Source organism: Salmo salar, chromosome ssa28 (genome assembly GCF_905237065.1).
Source record: "Salmo salar chromosome ssa28, Ssal_v3.1, whole genome shotgun sequence".
In the NCBI taxonomy this organism is placed as follows: domain Eukaryota; kingdom Metazoa; phylum Chordata; class Actinopteri; order Salmoniformes; family Salmonidae; genus Salmo; species Salmo salar.
In genome coordinates, this window is record NC_059469.1 from 12,289,650 (window position 1) to 12,309,098 (window position 19,449).

The following is a 19,449-nucleotide window of genomic DNA, read 5'->3' on the forward strand; positions in this document are numbered from 1 at the left end:
TTCCATTGGATTTTCAGGCAACCAAACCTCAACAGGTGTTTGGAATAAGGCTTACTGCAGTTAGATGAGTCTGGAAATTGTTCTTCCAAAAATGACGTTGTAAAAGCTCCATGGTGTTTAATAGAAAGATATCCCAGTTTCGCTCCTCACCTCTATTCTCTTGATGTAGTTGCAAACTACACTTGTTCACGGGGTGCTTTGGGAGACGATTGAGTGAAATGTCGATGCCATCTATTACCTCCCACAACAGAGCCAACGTGTGGTTCACCTGCAGATACAGTAGAATGAACCAGTGCAGTGGCTGGTAGGCCTACACACCCAGTCAGTCCAATAGACCCAACCTCCTCGTCTGGTTATGGATGTGGTCTTCATTAAAGTGGAGAGCAGAGAATCCAACACATGCTGCCTCAGATGTCTCCTCCTGAAAGCTGCCTATCCCATAGGCCAAACAAAACACGGCAGAGAGGCTGTGAGGCTCGTATTTTTAAAGGTTTCAGCTGACATACCAGCCGCTTGACTATGGGAATTGGCATGAGCAAAAACAACAGAATACCAACTCATATATTGAGATTTTGGTCGGCCCGAGCCATTGCTTTGGAGATCCTATCAGTGAAGCATGAGGCTGACTGTTCATCCCAGGTCAAAATGGCTGGTCTGCAATTAAGTCTTTGGGAATAATGCGTCTTTATTTATTTTACATTGTCCGTCATCTCCAACAAACACCTGAGTGGAACTTTCATAAAAATTGAAGAAGAGTTTAAGAAGGATTTGGGGTTTTGTGTCAAAGGTTTGCTTTTGTTTTATATGGACCACTGTCTTGTGATCTTGAATTGTTTGCAAGTAGGCTTTCCAATTCAATTAGGAGTAGGAGGGATGGTCCAGTGAGGAAGAAACTGTTTGCGAATTCTGTTCTTGGCTGCATGTGATACAGTACATCAAAAAAGCAATGTTTGTCAGACATGGACACTGTGTTAAAACAAGACCTACTAGTAGACCCACTGCACTGAAGGCAGTTCAATGAACCATGCTTGCGTGTTGAGCAATTTTGGCTGAAACCTGAGGACTTGTGTTCTCTCCCAGAGCTATAATGGCAAGACTTGAGTTGCATGGACAACCTGGGTTTGAAAGCCAGTCTGAAACACAGGGATTGAACATCTCGTATTCTTGAATGTTTTTCTTCTTATCTTCGTCCCCAGTCATCTCTCCGGTCTCTGTATCTGCCCAGAAACCTACTGAACATCTTCTTATTTATCTCCTCTACACTCACGTCTCCTGTCTGCGTGGAGTTTGACCAGCATCCTGACAGGTGACCTGTCGTGTTCAGCCAATAGCAGACGTTTCCAGCAGGACATTCCAGGCCAGGCCAGGCAGCGATCCCTCCAGGCAGGCGATGTATGTTCCCCTCCAAAACAGACAGGGGTGATAAGAACCACCACGCTGCTCAATGTTCCACCTAAATACACAGCCAAGCCCTACAGCACAAGGTCACATACACACGGACATGCGCACACACAGACACTCATGACACACACATACGACACACACACACACACACACACACACACACACACACACACACACACACACACACACACACACACACACACACACACACACACACACACACACACACACACACACACACACACACACACACACACACACCACCTCACTCACAAGTCTGTCTGTCAGTGTACACTACAACCTCTCTCACACTGAAAAACCACCCATGTTTTTATGAGATTTCATAAATGTGAGGTCCTGAGTAGACGCATCACTGTGCTGGACCAACTCAATATTTACTAAGAATACGGCAGACTGGCTTTGGTATTTGTAATATGAATAAACGATGTTTGGTTTGGCATACCAGTACATTGGGCCAAGGTGATGAGATGCCTTTTCTTCACCTGTAAACGGAACATTCTATGTTGTACAATGGGCCCTGGAAATGGTATGGTGCTATGTGTGTTTAACCTCTTGTCTCAGTGGTGGGCCTGGTTTGACTGTTATACCCAGGCGGTAGATTTCCCCTGGAAGTCAAGAGGTGAAAACACTCTCCCAGAGCAAGCTGTGTGTTATCTCCTCTGCTAATGGCTCCATTACTAAAACAGACACATTCACACAGATAACAACAACTTTCGTCTCTGATTCCGTCTCACTAATCCAGTATCTTTTACTCCTCTTACAAATCACTCGCTGTCTGATTCCAAGTCAGAGTCTGTAGATAAAGTTGATGTGCAGTGAGTGAAGTGCTGCCTCGGCCAAGATAGGGTCTCGAGAGACAGAAACATTTCTTTAACTGTCAAGTTTTCAGACCGCCAGACAGACACGTACATGCGCGTGCGCATGGACGTACACACACACACACACACACACACACACACGCACACAGCAGTCAGTTAGCAGGTCTGTGTGAAGTATGCTGTTAGTGAATGGCCTCCTTGTCAACACTGTGGCAAGGTGTATCCCTCCAGAGACAGAAAAACAGACATGGCTGTCAAATCAGTCAGTCAGTCAGAGGGGTAATCAGGGAGTCTCTCCCCCAGGAGCCTCCTCAGGCAGCTGACACCTGCCAAGGGCTTATCAGAGAGGCGCTGGAGAGTGTGTGTTTGGGGGTTGGGTTGTGTACTGTGTGTGGCATTCATTGGACTACCAGTGGGGTGTCTGATCCACTGTATTGTAGGCCTTTTGGGAAGGTAACAGGCCTTTTTTAATCTATTTAGCCTATTGGGTTAATTCAGGCAGCCTAGACTTTAATGATGACCTGAAATGTAAGCTTGTCCCTGGAACACCATTAGTCTATGCTCTAGGCTGAATTTCGGTTGTTGTTTCATCCCCCTTTCTCCTCCTCTTTCCCCTCTTCCCCCTGCTCCCCGCTCTTCCTCCCTCCTTCCCGTGTGGCGTCTGCAAGTCCTCTGGTTTCTGCATGGCTTTGGTCCACTGCTCAGCCGACAGGCATCCAGTAATATCATCCCTCACCCTGGCGGGGAGAGGAGAGGGAGACAGTATGACACCTCTGGTCGTGGTGACACACTACACAATCTCACCCCTAACGGCTCGCGTTGTGAGTCAGATCTGAGCAAGGCTACGGGAGTATGTGTGTGTGTGTGTGTTTGTGTGATCCGTTGAGCTAATGGAATATGCGTGTGTGATCAGATGAGCGCAGGGGTTACGGAAGGTGTGTCTCTGATCTCGGAGCAACTGTTACATGCTTTGTTCTGCGGTAGGGCCTCTTTGGTCTTACTGCATGATGTCTCTATAGACCTAAGTACATTACATGAGTACCTTTTAGCGTTTAGGAGCTGTTTTACAGTAGAATGCCTACATGTAAATGATGAATACATTAATTATAATTTGTCATGTTAACCACTACATATTTACTGGGTAACTGGTCCTGAATCGGGTCCAAAGGCAGAATGCCTCCTGGACATGAATACTGTCATAGCCACTGAGGTCAAAACCAACATTTACGCTCTGGTTCATAATCTGATTATCCGAGTACGCAGAATCAGCTTCACTTTATCCAATTACCTTCAAATAACACAGTAATGCAAGTTTCCAAAACCACGCTGGCAAGAGAAGTGTGCAGAGGTTAATACAGTTACTGCTTCTTTTGTGATGGTGTGTGTGTGTGTGTGTGCACGTGCATGTGCGTGCGTGTGTGTGTGTGCGTGTGCATTGGAGTTGAGAGCTAATACAGTTGTTTTCCGACCCTCAAACAACACTTGGGTTGCAGGTATTGGGTAACTTAGTTGGGTTGTTTTCTTTAAAAAGAGCAAGGTTGTGTTGTTAATGCTGGGTTATTGGTGCTGGGTTGTTGAGATATGACCCAGCGAGTCAGATCAGAAGACTGGAGATGTAGTTGAGTAAGGGGGTTGGCATTCAGATAGTTGTTTGTTGAGAGTAGATGTAATTCCTATTCATCTGTTCTGTGGTATAGATATCACATGTTAAGGTTGAACATTTACATTTTTGAAGCTTCAATAAGGCTTACAGAAGTGTATCACTTCCCTAAAAGCCTATGCAAATCCCATTGTTGGATAGATACCTCCTTATTATAATATGTAATACATAATCTTAATATTCTAGTAGCAAAATGAAGGAAAAATGCAATTTGCAGCATGTAAACGTAACATGATGAACAGGAATGACTACTCTCATGGGTGGAAAATAAGATCAATCTCAAAGCCACACGCCTAATAAGCCATGCCTCCTGAAATTGCATTCAAAACCCAGAATGAAAGTAAAAAGTACCCAACTAATGGTTAAATTAACCCATGTTTGGGTAATCCCAACAACCCAACATGTTGGGTTATTCGTGCCACCCAACTGGCTGGGTCAAAATCACCCAGCGTGTGTTCAGTCCAATATTTACCCAGCGCTGGGTTACCAAAGAACACCAGTGACTGTCCCCTGGGAGTTAAACGCATGACTCTGTAGCTATTGGTCCTCCTTTGTTGTTTCAGGTTTTGGAATCAGGAGAGAAAGAGAGGTTTGTTTGACCAAATTACCTATCGCAGGGAAAATAATAAAAACGCAGTGTACCAAATCAATCGGGCAGCGTGACGATAGTGTAATTTCTTACTGACAACTTGCATAAGTCAAGCCTCTCAACATCCTGAGGAACAGAGACAGAACATGGAGCTGTGTGTTTAGTTTGAACGCAAAATGGCAGAAAGTGTCATTCCTGATGAATGCCTCAGAGTGAAGATAAGAACACACACACTCAGGTGCGCGCAGGCACGCATACACTGACAGACAGACAGAGACACACACACACACACACGCACACACACACCCGTCCAAGCCTATTAATAAGTGTGTGTGTGTCCTGAGGGGTCAAGTGGAATCCGTTCCAACAGATAACAGTGGGGGGGGGGGTGATCCTTGATCTGTGCCTTAGGGTATATTTTAACTACATCGCTCTGTCAAAGAAACATCATCAGCAACCTTAAGCACAGGTCTAGGGTAAGGTTAACCTGACTGTCAATCAAAACCTTAATTGTTAGGGGAATGTGAAGATCTGACCCTGAATCAGAAGTTAGGGGAGACGTCTACCTTCTCTATACTGATGTGTAACGTGACGGAGGGGGATTGATAGAGCATTGGGTCTTTCCAACAATAACATAGCCCTGGTCTCTGTTCATTGAGTGAGAAAACGTCCCGGTTGACAGCTCATTTCAGCCAGACCGTTTGGAAGTGTTGGACCCGCTCGGGAGACACGGAAAGACAAATACACCATATGACCAAAAGTTTGTGAACACCTGCTCGTCGAACATCTCATTCCAAAATCATGGGTATTCATATGGAGTTGGTCCCCCTTTTGCTGCTATAACAGCCTCCACTCTTCTGGGAAGGCTTTCCACTAGATGTTGGAACATTGCTGCGGGGATTTGCTTCCATTCAGCCACAAGAGCATTAGTGAGGTCGGGTACGGATGTTGGGCAATTAGGCCTGACTCGCAGTTGGCGTTCCATTTCATCCCAAAGGTGTTCAATGGGGTTGAGGTCAGGGCTCTGTGCAGGCCAGTCAAGTTCTTTCACACTGATCTCGACAAACCATTTCTGTATGGACCTAGCTTTGAGCACAGGGCATTGTCATGCTGAAACAGGAAAGATCCTTCCCTGAACTGTTGCTACAAAATTGGAAGCACAGAATCTTCTAGAATGTCATTGTATGCTGTAGTGTTAATATTTCTCTTCACTTGAACTAAGGGGTCTAGCCCAAACCATGAAAAACAGCCCCAGACCATTATTCCTCCTCCACCAACTTCACAGTTCCTGGCATCCACCAAACCCAGATTAGTCCGTCGGACTGCCAGAAGTGTGATTCATCACTCCAGAGAAAGCGTTTCCACTGCTCCAGAGTCCAATGGCGGTGAACTTTACACCCCTCCAGCCAAAGCTTGGCATTTCGCATGGCTTTTGTGCGGCTGCTTGGCCACGGAAACCCGTTTCATGAAGCTCCTGACGAACAGTTCATGTACTGATGTTGCTTCCAGAGGCAGTTTGGAACTCGGTAGTGAGTGTTGCAACCTAGGACAGACGACTTCAGCACTCGGCGGTCCCGTTCTGTGAGCTTGTGTGGCCTACCACTTCACGGCTGAGCCGTTATTGCTCCTAGATGTTTCCACTTCACGATAACAGCGCTAACAGTTGACTGGGGTAGTTCTGGCAGGCAGAAATTTGACAAACGGACTTGTTGGAACGGTGTGTCCATCCCCTCTAGAAATAATGTTTCTTTATCCCTGCTTTCTCTCTAGCCGCTGTCTACAATCCTGTTTTTCTATCCACTCTTTCTATATATTTTATTTTCTAACCTGTCTATATTTTCTATCTGTCCATCCTTTCTATCATTCTCTTTTATCTCCTTTCCTAGATCTGCTATTATACCTTGTTTGGAGAGTTTTTCTTTCCTTTCCTTCCAACTCATGTCTGTGAGGGCTGGTGAGAGTGACAGGAATGACACTGACTGGAAGCATCGTGCTTTAAGTCTTAACTAATGACTCACGATCCAGCAGCTCAAAATATGATTGCCTGATACTCACTTGTTAAAGCCAGAGGAATCTCTTTTTGGAATAACCTAAATCGTATCTCTTTTTGAAGTGCTTTCCATCCATCAAAAACTATTAGTCATAGACACACATTAACAACAACAAAGTCGACCGGGAGTTATTACATTTTCAGATATTAAAGTGTACAGAAGTTTTTGGGAATACCTCGCAAAGCCCACGATAATAACCAGGAGTTAGGCCTAAGTCGTAGTGAAGCAGGGCCTTCTCTACTGATGCCTCCAGGCATATCTCGCTGCTCTCCCTCCTCTCCTCCTCTCCTTGTGGCCACATGCCAGCCGTCCCAGACTGAAGTGGAGGCAAAGTCAATTGCCGAACTCTAAACAACCACAAAAACACCAAATAATATCCCTGCTGTTTTGCTTTAGCAAGAGATGGCTTCAATCTGGGTCCGGGATGGTGTGATCGCACCCGTTGTTGTGTTTTGGGATTCCATTCAGATTGGCTGCAATGAAGGGACTGAGAGAGAGATGGATGGAGAGAGAAAGGGGAGATAAGGATAGATAAGGGGAGGGAAAGATAGCCCACACGTTCAACCCTCTGATCCCAGGGTCTGTGAGGTTGAGGGAGAACAATAGAAAGATTGACAGAGTGTAGAGAGGGGGGGGTTGGGGGGGGGGGTTGGGGGGGGGGGGGTTGAGAAAGAGTCCGAAATGTTGTTAGAGAGGGGGACAAAGAGACATCGATAGAGAAAGAGGGAGCGAGAGACAAAAATAAAAAGAGAGAGTTACAGTGGTCCTGGGAATCTGTTGGCCCCAGCCATCCTATCTGTCAGGTCTAGTTTGGGTTCTGTGTGTTCCCTTTGGAACCTTAATGAGAACCCAGCACAGAACAGCGCCAGACTGGGGTTTAACCCTCGTTTGGCACTGAATCTGTCTCAAACACTCTTTCCCTTTCTTTCTATCTCTCTTACTGTCTCACTTTCTTGCTATCTCTGTCTTCTTTCTCTCTGCCTCTATTACTCTCTCCACCTTTCCCCCACTCTCTGTGTCTGTGCTACTCTGTCGTTTATGTTCTCCCCCTCTCTTTTTCTGTCTCCCCATTTCTTCCCTCTGGTCGTGAGAACGTTTGTGTTTCTCTGATAAGGCTGATTTGCTCTGATAAAAGTATGAATCATTCTCAGGCCTATCAGTGTTGACTAACCCAGCCTAAAATCAGACCTATTATCACCCTGCAGTGTCCCTCTCTTCCCAGATCACACATGTACTGTAATAGGAGTAACAGGAGACTCTAAAACACTGAGATTTCCTTGTTTCCATGTCATTAGCAATGGTGATGGCACAAGGCAGGCGTTTCATTTCACAGCCATTGTGTAGGTAAAAAGACAGAAAAAAAGTGATTGGTAGTACTGTGTGGTGTGTGTGTGTATGTGTACAGTAAACCAGCCTGGTAGTCCTGCGTGGCTTCTGTGTAAACCAGCCTGGTAGTCCTGCGTGGCTTCTGTGTAAACCAGCCTGGTAGTCCTGCGTGGCTTCTGTGTAAACCAGCCTGGTAGTCCTGCGTGGCTTCTGTGTAAACCAGCCTGGTAGTCCTGCGTGTCTTCTATGTAAACCAGCATGGTAGTCATGCATGTCTTCTATGTAAACCAGCCTGGTAGTCCTGCGTGGCTTCTGTGTAAACCAGCCTGGTAGTCCTGCGTGGCTTCTGTGTAAACCAGCCTGGTAGTCCTGCGTGGCTTCTATGTAAACCAGCCTGGTAGTCCTGCGTGGCTTCTATGTAAACCAGCCTGGTAGTCCTGCGTGGCTTCTGTGTAAACCAGCCTGGTAGTCCTGCGTGGCTTCTGTGTTAACCAGCCTGGTAGTCCTGCGTGGCTTCTGTGTTAACCAGCCTGGTAGTCCTGCATGGCTTCTGTGTAAACCAGCCTGGTAGTCCTGCGTGGCTTCTGTGTAAACCAGCCTGGTAGTCCTGCGTGGCTTCTGTGTAAACCAGCCTGGTAGTCCTGCGTGGCTTCTGTGTAAACCAGCCTGGTAGTCCTGCGTGTCTTCTATGTTAACCAGCCTGGTAGTCCTGCGTGGCTTCTGTGTTAACCAGCCTGGTAGTCCTGCGTGGCTTCTGTGTAAACCAGCCTGGTAGTCCTGCGTGGCTTCTGTGTAAACCAGCCTGGTAGTCCTGCGTGGCTTCTGTGTAAACCAGCCTGGTAGTCCTGCGTGGCTTCTGTGTAAACCAGCCTGGTAGTCCTGCGTGTCTTCTATGTAAACCAGCCTGGTAGTCCTGCGTGGCTTCTGTGTAAACCAGCCTGGTAGTCCTGCGTGGCTTCTGTGTTAACCAGCCTGGTAGTCCTGCGTGGCTTCTGTGTAAACCAGCCTGGTAGTCCTGCGTGGCTTCTGTGTAAACCAGCCTGGTAGTCCTGCGTGGCTTCTGTGTAAACCAGCCTGGTAGTCCTGCGTGGCTTCTGTGTAAACCAGCCTGGTAGTCATGCGTGTCTTCTGTCCAGCCTGTAGTCCGCGGCTTCTGTGTAAACCAGCCTGGTAGTCCTGCGTGGCTTCTGTGTAAACCAGCCTGGTAGTCCTGCGTGGCTTCTGTGTAAACCAGCCTGGTAGTCCTGCGTGGCTTCTGTGTAAACCAGCCTGGTAGTCCTGCGTGGCTTCTGTGTAAACCAGCCTGGTAGTCCTGCGTGGCTTCTATGTAAACCAGCCTGGTAGTCCTGCGTGGCTTCTATGTAAACCAGCATGGTAGTCCTGCGTGGCTTGTGTGTCTGATATATGATTTAATTGGTCCTCCTCTGGGAGTGTTTACCTGAGGAGAGTGTACATGTTTCTCTGGTACCGTGGGCCTGGCCAGGGACAGTAAGCACAGGGGGTGTAGCCATTAAAGGAGTCCCGTCTGAAACGGAGACCTACGGCTCTCAGACAGATAAGAGCCAGCTGCTGCTGTTAGGGCTGGGACGGCTGCTATGTCTGCCCTCCCCTACACATACACACAGAGACACACACACATGCATGAACAGTTGGAAATATATACGCACACACACCGACGCACGCTTGCAGACAGACATACGCACCTCAGACCCCCCACCGTCTCCAGGCCACTTCTGCCATGACAAACCTCTTCGCTCACTCTGGCCTCCTCTCCCCTTCCTCTCTCACTCTCTCCTTCCCCTCCTCTCCCCTCTTCTGCGTCTCCTCTCCTCCTCACCCTGGCCCAGGTCTCCTCTAGGGGAGACACAGTGCTTTCTTTTGCTTTTCTGTCTCTAGTCTCCAGTCTGCCTCACAGCCCAGCAGACTGCTGCTTCTCCTCCCAGACCCAGAATGTCTATCGTGTCCCTGGGACACTCAGCCTGGGGGACCAGAGAAGGAGGGAGGATAGGGAGCAGGGAGAGGATAGTTACCATGGTATAAAACACTTGTGATATGATTCAGACTACTACATTCCACCACACTTCCTTTACACACACTGGTTGACAAATGGCCAAGGGACAACTGGATTCCAACTGGATTCCATGCACAGAGATGCACTGTATGTCAAACATGTGAAGCATGCAAGACTTCCTATGAGTGGCTATTTTGAGGGGAAAAAAACTGGGTACCAGTAATGCACTGTGCAGTGTACACTCTAAGAAATATTGGGAACTCGAGAAACCCTGGAGATCCTCAAGGAACCCCTGGATTTCCTCAAGTAACAATTGCTTGTCAATAGTTCATATTTGCACCTTCGGTTAGTTGAGGGGCTCCTGGAGGAAGCCTTGAGGCGTGGCTTAGTAAATGTCATTCCTGTTCATCTGTTCTGTTGTATTGTCGTCACATGTTAAGGTTAAACACTGACAGATTTGTAGCTTCAATGAGGCTGACAGAGTTGTATGACTTCCTCAAGAGCCTATGCAAATCCCAAAGTGGGAATCAGCCATCTTAATACTATGTTAGAATATGTAACATGCATAAATATTCAAGAAACATTTTAATTTGCATTGTACAAACTTAACGTGATGACATTTACGCTAACGGTTGACCAAAAATAACTATGTGAAAGTCACGCCTCCAATCTGATAGGCTGCCACCTCTATATTATAAAAAATTCAACCCCTCCCATCACAAAAAGGTTCCAAAGGGTTCCTCAAAGACCCCTTTTTCAGCTGGAAAGGTTCCGCCGGTGTGGCAAGCCAGAAGGTTCTTCCAGGCACCTTTACTTCTAAGAGGGTCGTGAAACGAACAAAGGCTGGGTTAGTGCCATTGTTTTGAAATGAAAGAAAATGTTCTGTACAGTTAATCCATGCAAATGAGACTTTGTTGTTGATTTGTCTGACTAGATATTGTGTAGAAGTTCATCCTAGGTTTTATACATCATTTTCACTTCAAATTATTCCATTTTTTTGAACTCTCAACTTTGAAATGAGACATTTCCCCCTGTATCTGTAACACTAGAAAGCAAGTGTACACTAAATGCTCACAATATACTGCCTGCACTGGTGTAGTTTTTGATTAACCTTGCTGATAAGTTCAACATGGTAAAAAAACAAAAAACAGTACTGTATGACTTTTATTATGACAGTGTAGCGTGTCTAAAATTACCATTATACTGTGTAGAAGGTATGTTGGCCAGTTAATGCTGTACTATGTACACAGACATAAATCATAACCCTAAAGGTAATGAATCTCTTCCTGAAGAGACACACACCACACACACAAAGAGTATACGGAGGCTCCAGACAGGTCAGATGAGACTTGTCACGTCCGTTGACACACGGCCCAATTAAAGGGGAGAATTAGTCCAGGACTGGGTGACCTCCCCAGGAATCTCCCTCCCATGCTGTGTGTACACTGTCAGACCCAACCACCAACCCTCCCTTTAAGCACTCTCACCTGCTAATTAGGGAGGCTGGGAGCTGTGTGTGTGTGTGTGTGTGTGTGTGTGTGTGTGTGTGTGTGTGTGTGTGTGTGTGTGTGTGTGTGTGTGTGTGTGTGTGTGTGTGTGTGTGTGTGTGTGTGTGTGTGTGTGTGTGTGTGTGTGTGTGTGTGTGTAAGGCACTGAGTGCCCAGGACTGTCAGAGGGAACCCAGTGGATTTGCAGCCCAAGATGTCCTTACATAAATATTTGACTTTACTATTGTAAGTCTATGAGAGTCTAGTCCAACACACGTCATAGCCATGGCGAGCAGCTACGATTTTCAACTTAATGTCATTTATTGTTTTAAATTAATAAATGTGTGTGTCTAGCTTGCATGTATGAATCCCTTAGTCATTAAACCCAAGTAGCCTTTTGTGTACAATGTTCAACTGGGGTTTGAGGAGTTTTATTGTGAGGAGATGTATTTTATCAGACACTGTGTTATTTACTTTGGATAGTTTTGATGTGTGCAGTTTGCAGCTGTGTAGGAATTGGGCCAGATACTGTAGGACCCAGGGATGGGAACAGCTAAGGCTAAGGCACAGTGACAGTGGCATCAGGAGCGTTCAGCCACATTCCCAGCTGTAGCCGGTGAAGGCTTATTTATCTGCAGGGAGAGGAACAGTAGCCTTCTGAAACAGCACACACACTAACACCTGCTGCCCTGTCAGACCAACAGCAGCCATGGACACCAGCTACGACGACGTGGAACTGAACTAAGATGTTAGAGGAGTCTGACTTTAGCTAACGTTCCCAACGCAAGGCCTCTGTGAGTGTAGTTGAGTGTAGTAAAGTATGTTTTGTAGCTGTATGTCAGTTTATTTGATCTGAACTGAACGAGGCCTTGAGGAGTTGGGAACGGAGAGGCTGAGTGATGATGTGAGTGGGTTGAGTGTTGAGAGATGTGTAAGACTTGCCCTGAATGATCTTTAAAACAGTTAGGGAGCTTTTAATGTAGTCTCTGAGGAGAGCAGTCACACAGCTTACATTGGTGTGTGTGTTGAGAGAGAGAGAGAGAGAGAGAGAGAGAGAGAGAGAGAGAGAGAGAGAGAGAGAGAGAGAGAGAGTAGGCTGGTATGTGGGAGACGGCGGAAGGGAAGCCTTGTTGATTATCGACCAGAGAGTCGTACTACTTCTCACTGTTCACATCAACGTCAGTCATTATGACACAGGTAGTGTGCCTTTAAAAAAAAAAAAAGCTTTATTTTCCTCCCGTGTGTGATAGTCTAAAGGAATTGTGTATGTTTTGTTGGGGTGGGGGTTGTGTGTCTGTGTACAGTCAGTATATCAGCTTGTTTGTCTATGTATCTGTGTGTGTCAGAGCAGTAACATATTCAGAAGGGCTGGGGGAGTCTCCAGTCCAGCCCTCCAGCCTGGAGTCCTCTTGGCTGCCTCTCCCTAGGAGGAGGAGCTACTGGAACCTTTAGTTCCTAGTCCCTCTGTGCAGAGGACATCATTACCTACTGGAGGAGGGGTTAGGGGAACTGTGGGAGGGGCTATGGGAAGCCTCAGTGGTTAGCTCCTCCCAGCAGAGGGCATATCACTCAACTGACTCTCTCTGGCGTGGAGACTCAGAGCTCAGAGCTACATGGGACCAAAGCCTGGCTGTCTGCCTCACTGTCCGACTCCCACAGCTACCCTAGGGAGAGAGAAGGAGTGAGATAGAGAAGAGAATAGAGAGAGAGAGAAGAGGAGAGAGAGAGAGAGGAGTGAAGAGATACGAGAGATACAGCACCGTTTTTTCTTATTTTCTTGTAATAGCTGTTGTGTTGTTGATGACGAGCGTTTGGCCAGCTCTGGTCTCGGTCTCCGGTCCCAGGAAGAGGCAGGGTTATTGAAGTGAAATTGTGTGTCCTGTCCCGTCGCTTGTGCCAGTTGTATTTTTCCCTCCTGAACACTGGAACCATACTGTGACATTATGACTCTACTGGGCTCTGAACACTCCATTCTGATACGAAGCAAGTTTAGATCAGGTAAGATCCTATACACTGTGTGTGTGTGTGTGTGTGTCTTTTCATGTCTACTCACCTATCTAGCGGTAATCACCTATGCAATTGTCCAGTCATTTGTTCATTCAACCCTTTGGACTGGCACTTTGTTGATGTACTGCATGAACGGCCTCTAACATATGATACAATGTTTGCACTTGCGCGGAATAAGAAACATGTATTTTGTTTCAATGCCATTTGTCCCACCGTCAGTACTTGTATTTTGTTGATCGTGTACAGTAGCACAGGTACATGCTCTTTCTTTATCCGTCATCTGTGGTAGAGTATGATTGGCGTTGCCTCCCGTGCAGCAGAGCACAGAGACGTACCAGCAGGATGAGGGAGGTTGGGTGACAGGTGTGTAATTTAGTAGGGCCGGCTGATAAATGTTGTGGAGGAGGAGCAGAGAGACTCCGTCATCCCAGAGTTGATGGAGGATAACACCCATCAGAGGGGACACCCTTTAATCACGTTGCTCTGCTCTGTGGATGCTATGGTGTATATGTGCTTTGTTATTGAGCCGCTCGTAAAAGTGAAAACACGTGACCCCGGGTACGTGTGTGGTTGGGGTCAATCCCATTTAGATTTTGTTCATTCGGGACGTAAACTAAAATTCCAGTCCAAGAACAGCTAAAATCCTCATTGGAAATAATATATTTGAATTGATTTGGAATCGAACCCAACCTTGTACACTTGTTTCCAAGAGTTCTCTTGTACAGGTTCACGTACTTGTTTGCTTTTGAAGAAAAGCAGCGAGTGACTTTCTGACAATTCAGCCCTCAAGGTTCTGAGAAAGAGTAGTGGGAGGTTAAAGGTTGTCAGCGTTAGGCTGTGATGAGAGTGGTGTGTGTGTGTCCGCGCGTGTGTGTGTGGTGTGTGTTGGTGACCTGTCTCAGAACAGTGTGGACTACAGTACTGATTCTAAACCCTTCTAACACACAGCAGCTGTTCGGGCTTCTCCTTGTATCTCCCTCTATCTCTGTTCTTTCTCATACACTTAAACACACACACACACACACACACACACAAAAAAACGTCTCTCTCTATCTCTCTCTCTTCTCTCCATGTCTCATGTATGTGCAGTCTACTCTTTATCTTTCAACTTTGTCTCTATGCATATGTCTGTACTGTGAACAATACTGCCCCCTCTCTGAAGGGAATGTCACTGACAGCCAGAGATACAGCCAGAGACACAGCCAGTCTAATGCTTGGGACTTTCTCCATGTCCTGCTCAGTCACAGTTTGATACACACGGTTTACAGTCAACCAGCATTTTATCCAGTGATTCATTTCACTGTGAACAAAACATAGGGAACAACAATACTTGAAAGGCTTTTACCAACTCTCTTTCTCTCTCTTTATTTGACTCCAGTGCAATCTCTCTGCACTCGGCGCGGTAATTGCTTACCAGCAATCGCAGGCTAAATTGTGCTTTTCCTCTGTGTTGTTTAGACCAGCAACCCCGTGCTGGGAAATGACCTCTGGGCTCTGGGGGGAGAGAGCGAGATGTAAGGGCTGAAGTCGTTGTAGTGGTATGGACAGAGAGAGAGACTTTCACACGGCAGCGGCTCAGGGATTTGGTGTTTTGGTGTTGCTGTGTCACGCACATTAGGCTGATAGACCAGATATTACTGCTCTGCTGATGTGGGGAGACTGTTTAGTCTGACATGCTGGGTCACAGAGAGAGAGAGAGAAAGAGAGAGACAGAGAGCCTGGCTGAGGTTATTACAGTTGGTGACGTGGGTGTTTTGTGATGTAATGTTACAGCCCTTTCGTGTATGTTATGTGTTCGGAGTTCCAGTTTATTCAAGTAAGTTGGCCAGTCAATGTTAATGGATGTCGCCGGGACAATAAATTACATTTGAAATGTTCTCGGTCCGTGGCTGGTTGGCTGTCAAGGAGAGAGAGGCTTGTGTTAGGCTGTGAACACACAGTTAACACATTTATTTAGTGACCTATGCTGGAATCAAACTCCCAACTCTACTACTGCCAGCTCCATGCTCACACCAACAGTAAGCTATGGGAACTACTACTGGTAAGATATTCTAGCAGCGAGGGATAAGGATCTCAGAGGGGTCCTAGGGGACGTGGATATGTTTAACTATTCTTGTGGGGACCAGAAGTCCCCACAAGAATAGTAAAAGAACAACATTTTTACCATCTGGGGACATTTTGTTAGTCCCCACGAGGTCAAATGCTATTTCTAGGGGACTGAGGGTTAATGTTAGAATTAGTGTTAGGGTTAGAATTACGTTAATGGTTAGGGTTAGGAGCTAGGGTTAGGTTTAGGGTTAGGGTTAAGAGCTATGGTGTGTTTTAGGGTTACAGTTAGGAGCTAGGTTTAGGGTTAAGGTTAGGGTAAGAGTACAGGTTAGGGTTAGGTTTACGGTTAGGGGTTAGGGAAAATAGGATTTTGAATGGGACTGAATTGTGTGTCCCCACAAGGTTAGCTGTATAATACTGTGTGTGTGTGTGTGTGCGTGTGCGTGTGCGTGTGCGTGCGCGCCTCTCACTAGCATTGCATAACTGTGCAGGACAGAGATGTTGGAGTTGTATATTATGTCAACACTAAATCTAGGCTCAACGTGTTGAATTAGATAATATTTAAATGTTTTCATTTTTCCATGCCTGCTGCCTCTGGAGAGTTTCATGGCAGTATAAATGGTAGGTTCTGTTATGAACATAACCTTGTTATAAACCATGATATAACGTTCCAGTAGTGTCCATCTAGCATGTTTATGATTTTGTTGTATTTTATATTTCTTTTATTTCACCTTTATTTAACCAGGTAGGCTAGTTGAGAACAAGTTCTCATTTACAACCTCGACCTGGCAGTTGGAATACCAAGCTTTCCTACGTAAACACGGTGTATTGTATCTCTATAGCTCTCTCCCTGAATTGAGTTGTGATTAACAGTAGCGTTGGTGTGTCTGTGCTATCTCTGTGGGATTTCAGAGGGCCAGTTGGTGGTAATATAAGGCAGGGAAGTAACTATAACTCAGCTCAGAGCCAACTCTGCTGCACACTGACAGGCACCACACTTCCAAGAATCACGAAGGACAGGGTGAGGATGGATCTGAAAATGATTTGCCCTAATGCCATAAATTAAACCGTGGGTGGAAGCAGAAGGGTGTGTGTTTATTGGCACTGTGAGTGAATGTGTGGAAGACGAGAGAGAGAGAGAGAGAGAGAGAGAGAGAGAGAGAGAGAGAGAATATCTCTCTCAGGTTAAAGAAATGTTAGAAATCGTAGTCTTGTTTGGGGAACTCCTCTTTAGAGGAAACCCCTAACTATACCCTTTGACCTCTCCAGGAGCATCGCAGCTGCTTTGACAACAGCTGTGCCATGGTCGTTATGACTGTGTTGCCGTGTCTTTTTGCTCCAGGAATCATTTTGATTTGATTAGACTGATAGCCATTTTTGTACAGTCAATGTTAATTGCTATGCCAGTAATTGAGATCACCAGAGCAGTGAACAGACTATCCTGACATGGGACACAGGCCCTTTTGACAATTGGACGGGCTATTTATGAGCTGTTTATAAGATATGAATCAGATATTTATAGATCCATAAGGTGTTAAGAATAATTGTATTAAACCTGGCTGGGATCCAGTGCGGTGGGTTCCTGATCCCTTGACAGAAAGAGAGAGGAAGCGAGGAGCTAAAGAGAGAGATTCAAAGTGATTCGAAGGGTTACTATACTGAAAAATGGTTTGCTCTAGACTTGAACCATATCTGTGACATACTTTGTCACAGTGTCCAGTCAGAGTGAATGGCTGTGCTCTTGCCATCTGATGTACAGGTCAGGAGGTCACAGCTCGGGGATGTAAACTCAACCAGATGTTTAGAGAATTGTGCGTGTCATTATGAAACACAAGTAGATGGCCTGAGAGGGGGGAGAGATAAAGCCAACACACGCACGCACGCACGCACACACACACACACACACACACACACACACACACACACACACACACACACACACACACACACACACACACACACACACACACACACACACACACACACACACACACACACACACACACACACACACACACACACACACACACACACACACACACACAGACCAACACATACACTACCGGTCAAAGGTTTTAGAACACCTACTCATTCAAAGGTTTTTCTTTGAAGACATCAAAACTATGAAATAACACATATGGAATCATGTAGTAACCAAAAAAAAATGTTAAACAAATCAAAATAGATTTTAGATTTTAGATTTTTCAAATAGCAACCCTTTACCTTGATGACAGCTTTGCACACTCTTGGCATTCTCTCAACCAAAAACGTTTAATCGGTAGTGTACACCACTCGGTATGTGTCACAGCGTTCCTATGGCGAATTGATAAAACAGATCTCTGAGACTAGGTAGCAGCTCTGTCCAGTCAGCGGTCCACTCCAACCCCAGAGCAGCTAAGAGTGATAAGCCTAAAGAGAAACACAACGATAATCAGTAGATGCACAGAGAAAGAACACATCATACCCCAATATCAGCTGGAGGGTGCCACTGTGAGACCCTCCGGCTGAGGTCATGGGCCAGTGTGTTTGTCAGAACACAGAGAGACGCACCCCCTCACAGACCACACACTGCCTAGCAGATCTGTTTAAAGGCCAGGAGTTGTGTTCATCATTCCCTGCATCCTGTTCACAGAAATATTTGTCAGCCCACAGCGCCATTTCTTCCTTGTTTTGTGTGTCCGTGCAACTCTTCTACGTCATTGCCGCACAGAGAGATTGGCACACAGAGAGATTGGCATGAAGTTTGTTTTGAGGACGGGAGCATCAGAACTTTGAGAACTTGTAAACAGTGGTGTGTTCTATCACTGAAACCTTGTTGATGTTGCTTCATGAGACTGTCAAACCTGATTCTCTGACCGTCACACAACCATAACAATACTTTCTCTGCTGCTATGGTACTCATCTGACATTAGTAGCATACTCAGTCTCTCTACCCCTCCTCTACCCCTGTATCTCCTTCCCTCGCCCTTTTCTGCCCTTCCTCATCTCTCTGTCTCCCTCCTTCCCTCATCTCTCTGTCTCCCTCCCTTCTCCATCTCTCCCCCTGTAGTTCTGCAGTTAAGACTTCAGCAGAGGAGGACTCGAGAGCAGCTTGCAGACCAAGGCATCATGCCTCGTGAGTAACACTCTTTTACACACGAAGTCATGCGCATGTGTACACACACACACGCACACACACACACACACACACACACACACACACACACACACACACACACACACACACACACACACACACACACACACCGCTCATAAGTGTGTGTGACACCATGTATTGCATTACTAGAGAGAGTGAGAGAGAAAAAGAGAGATTTAACTTGCAACTGACAACGGCGATGAAACACGACACGCTACATGGGCCTCGCGTCTACGAGCCGACGCACTTACCTCATGATAACACAACGTAGTCCTTAACACTGTAACCAGACCCATCTATCGTGATAACACAATGTTTAAGCTGATCTAGGATCTAAACCTCTAACCCCATAATATGTTATAGCGGATATATGATCACCTCTGTGATCTATGTGGAAGCCGTGTATCATCTTGCACAGTGAGACAGTAAGGGAGTATCAGACAGACAGGCAGGGAGACAGGTAGGTAGAAAGGGGCACACACACACACACACACACACACACATACACACCCACGAAACAGGTATATTTCATCTGCTCATAAAAGTAGGGCTATATTACAAACTGGCTAATGTCTGTGAGAGAAGCGAGTCACGAGTCATCTACACTATACAGTCCAGAGTTGTAGCCTGTGTGAGTGCACTTGTCTGAGTATTTATAAACCGGCTGCAGGCTGGGGTTAGGGGGTTGTAGTGTAGTAGGGAGCGTTGTTGAATGCTATCTCTCTGGCACGGTTTGACATTCGTTTCACTGGGGCTCCAGCAGTGAGATAACCAGTGGTAAGTGTGTGTGCAGTGGGAATTCAATCCAGAGGCCTAGCACTGCCACACTGTGTGTGTGTGTGTGTGTGTGTGTGTGTGTGTGTGTGTGTGTGTGTGTGTGTGTGTGTGTG

General features: G+C 46.2%; 1 protein-coding gene across 10 annotated transcripts in view; it reads left to right on the forward strand.

Moving 5' to 3' along the window:
- myocd (myocardin) overlaps nucleotides 1-19,449 on the forward strand; it is a 147,410-nt gene that overhangs the window by 105,864 nt on the left and 22,097 nt on the right. For 7 of the 10 annotated variants that reach the window (XM_014179538.2, XM_045710228.1, XM_014179537.2 and 4 more), the window contains one exon: nucleotides 18,473-18,538. The exons of 1 other annotated variant lie outside the window; for it this stretch is intronic. In XM_014179538.2, the coding sequence (XP_014035013.1) occupies nucleotides 18,473-18,538 (66 nt within the window). Of the gene's footprint in view, nucleotides 1-12,968; nucleotides 13,366-18,472; nucleotides 18,539-19,449 lie in introns of those variants that run through there. 2 more of the 10 variants (XM_014179544.2, XM_014179545.2) reach the window with 2 other exon arrangements.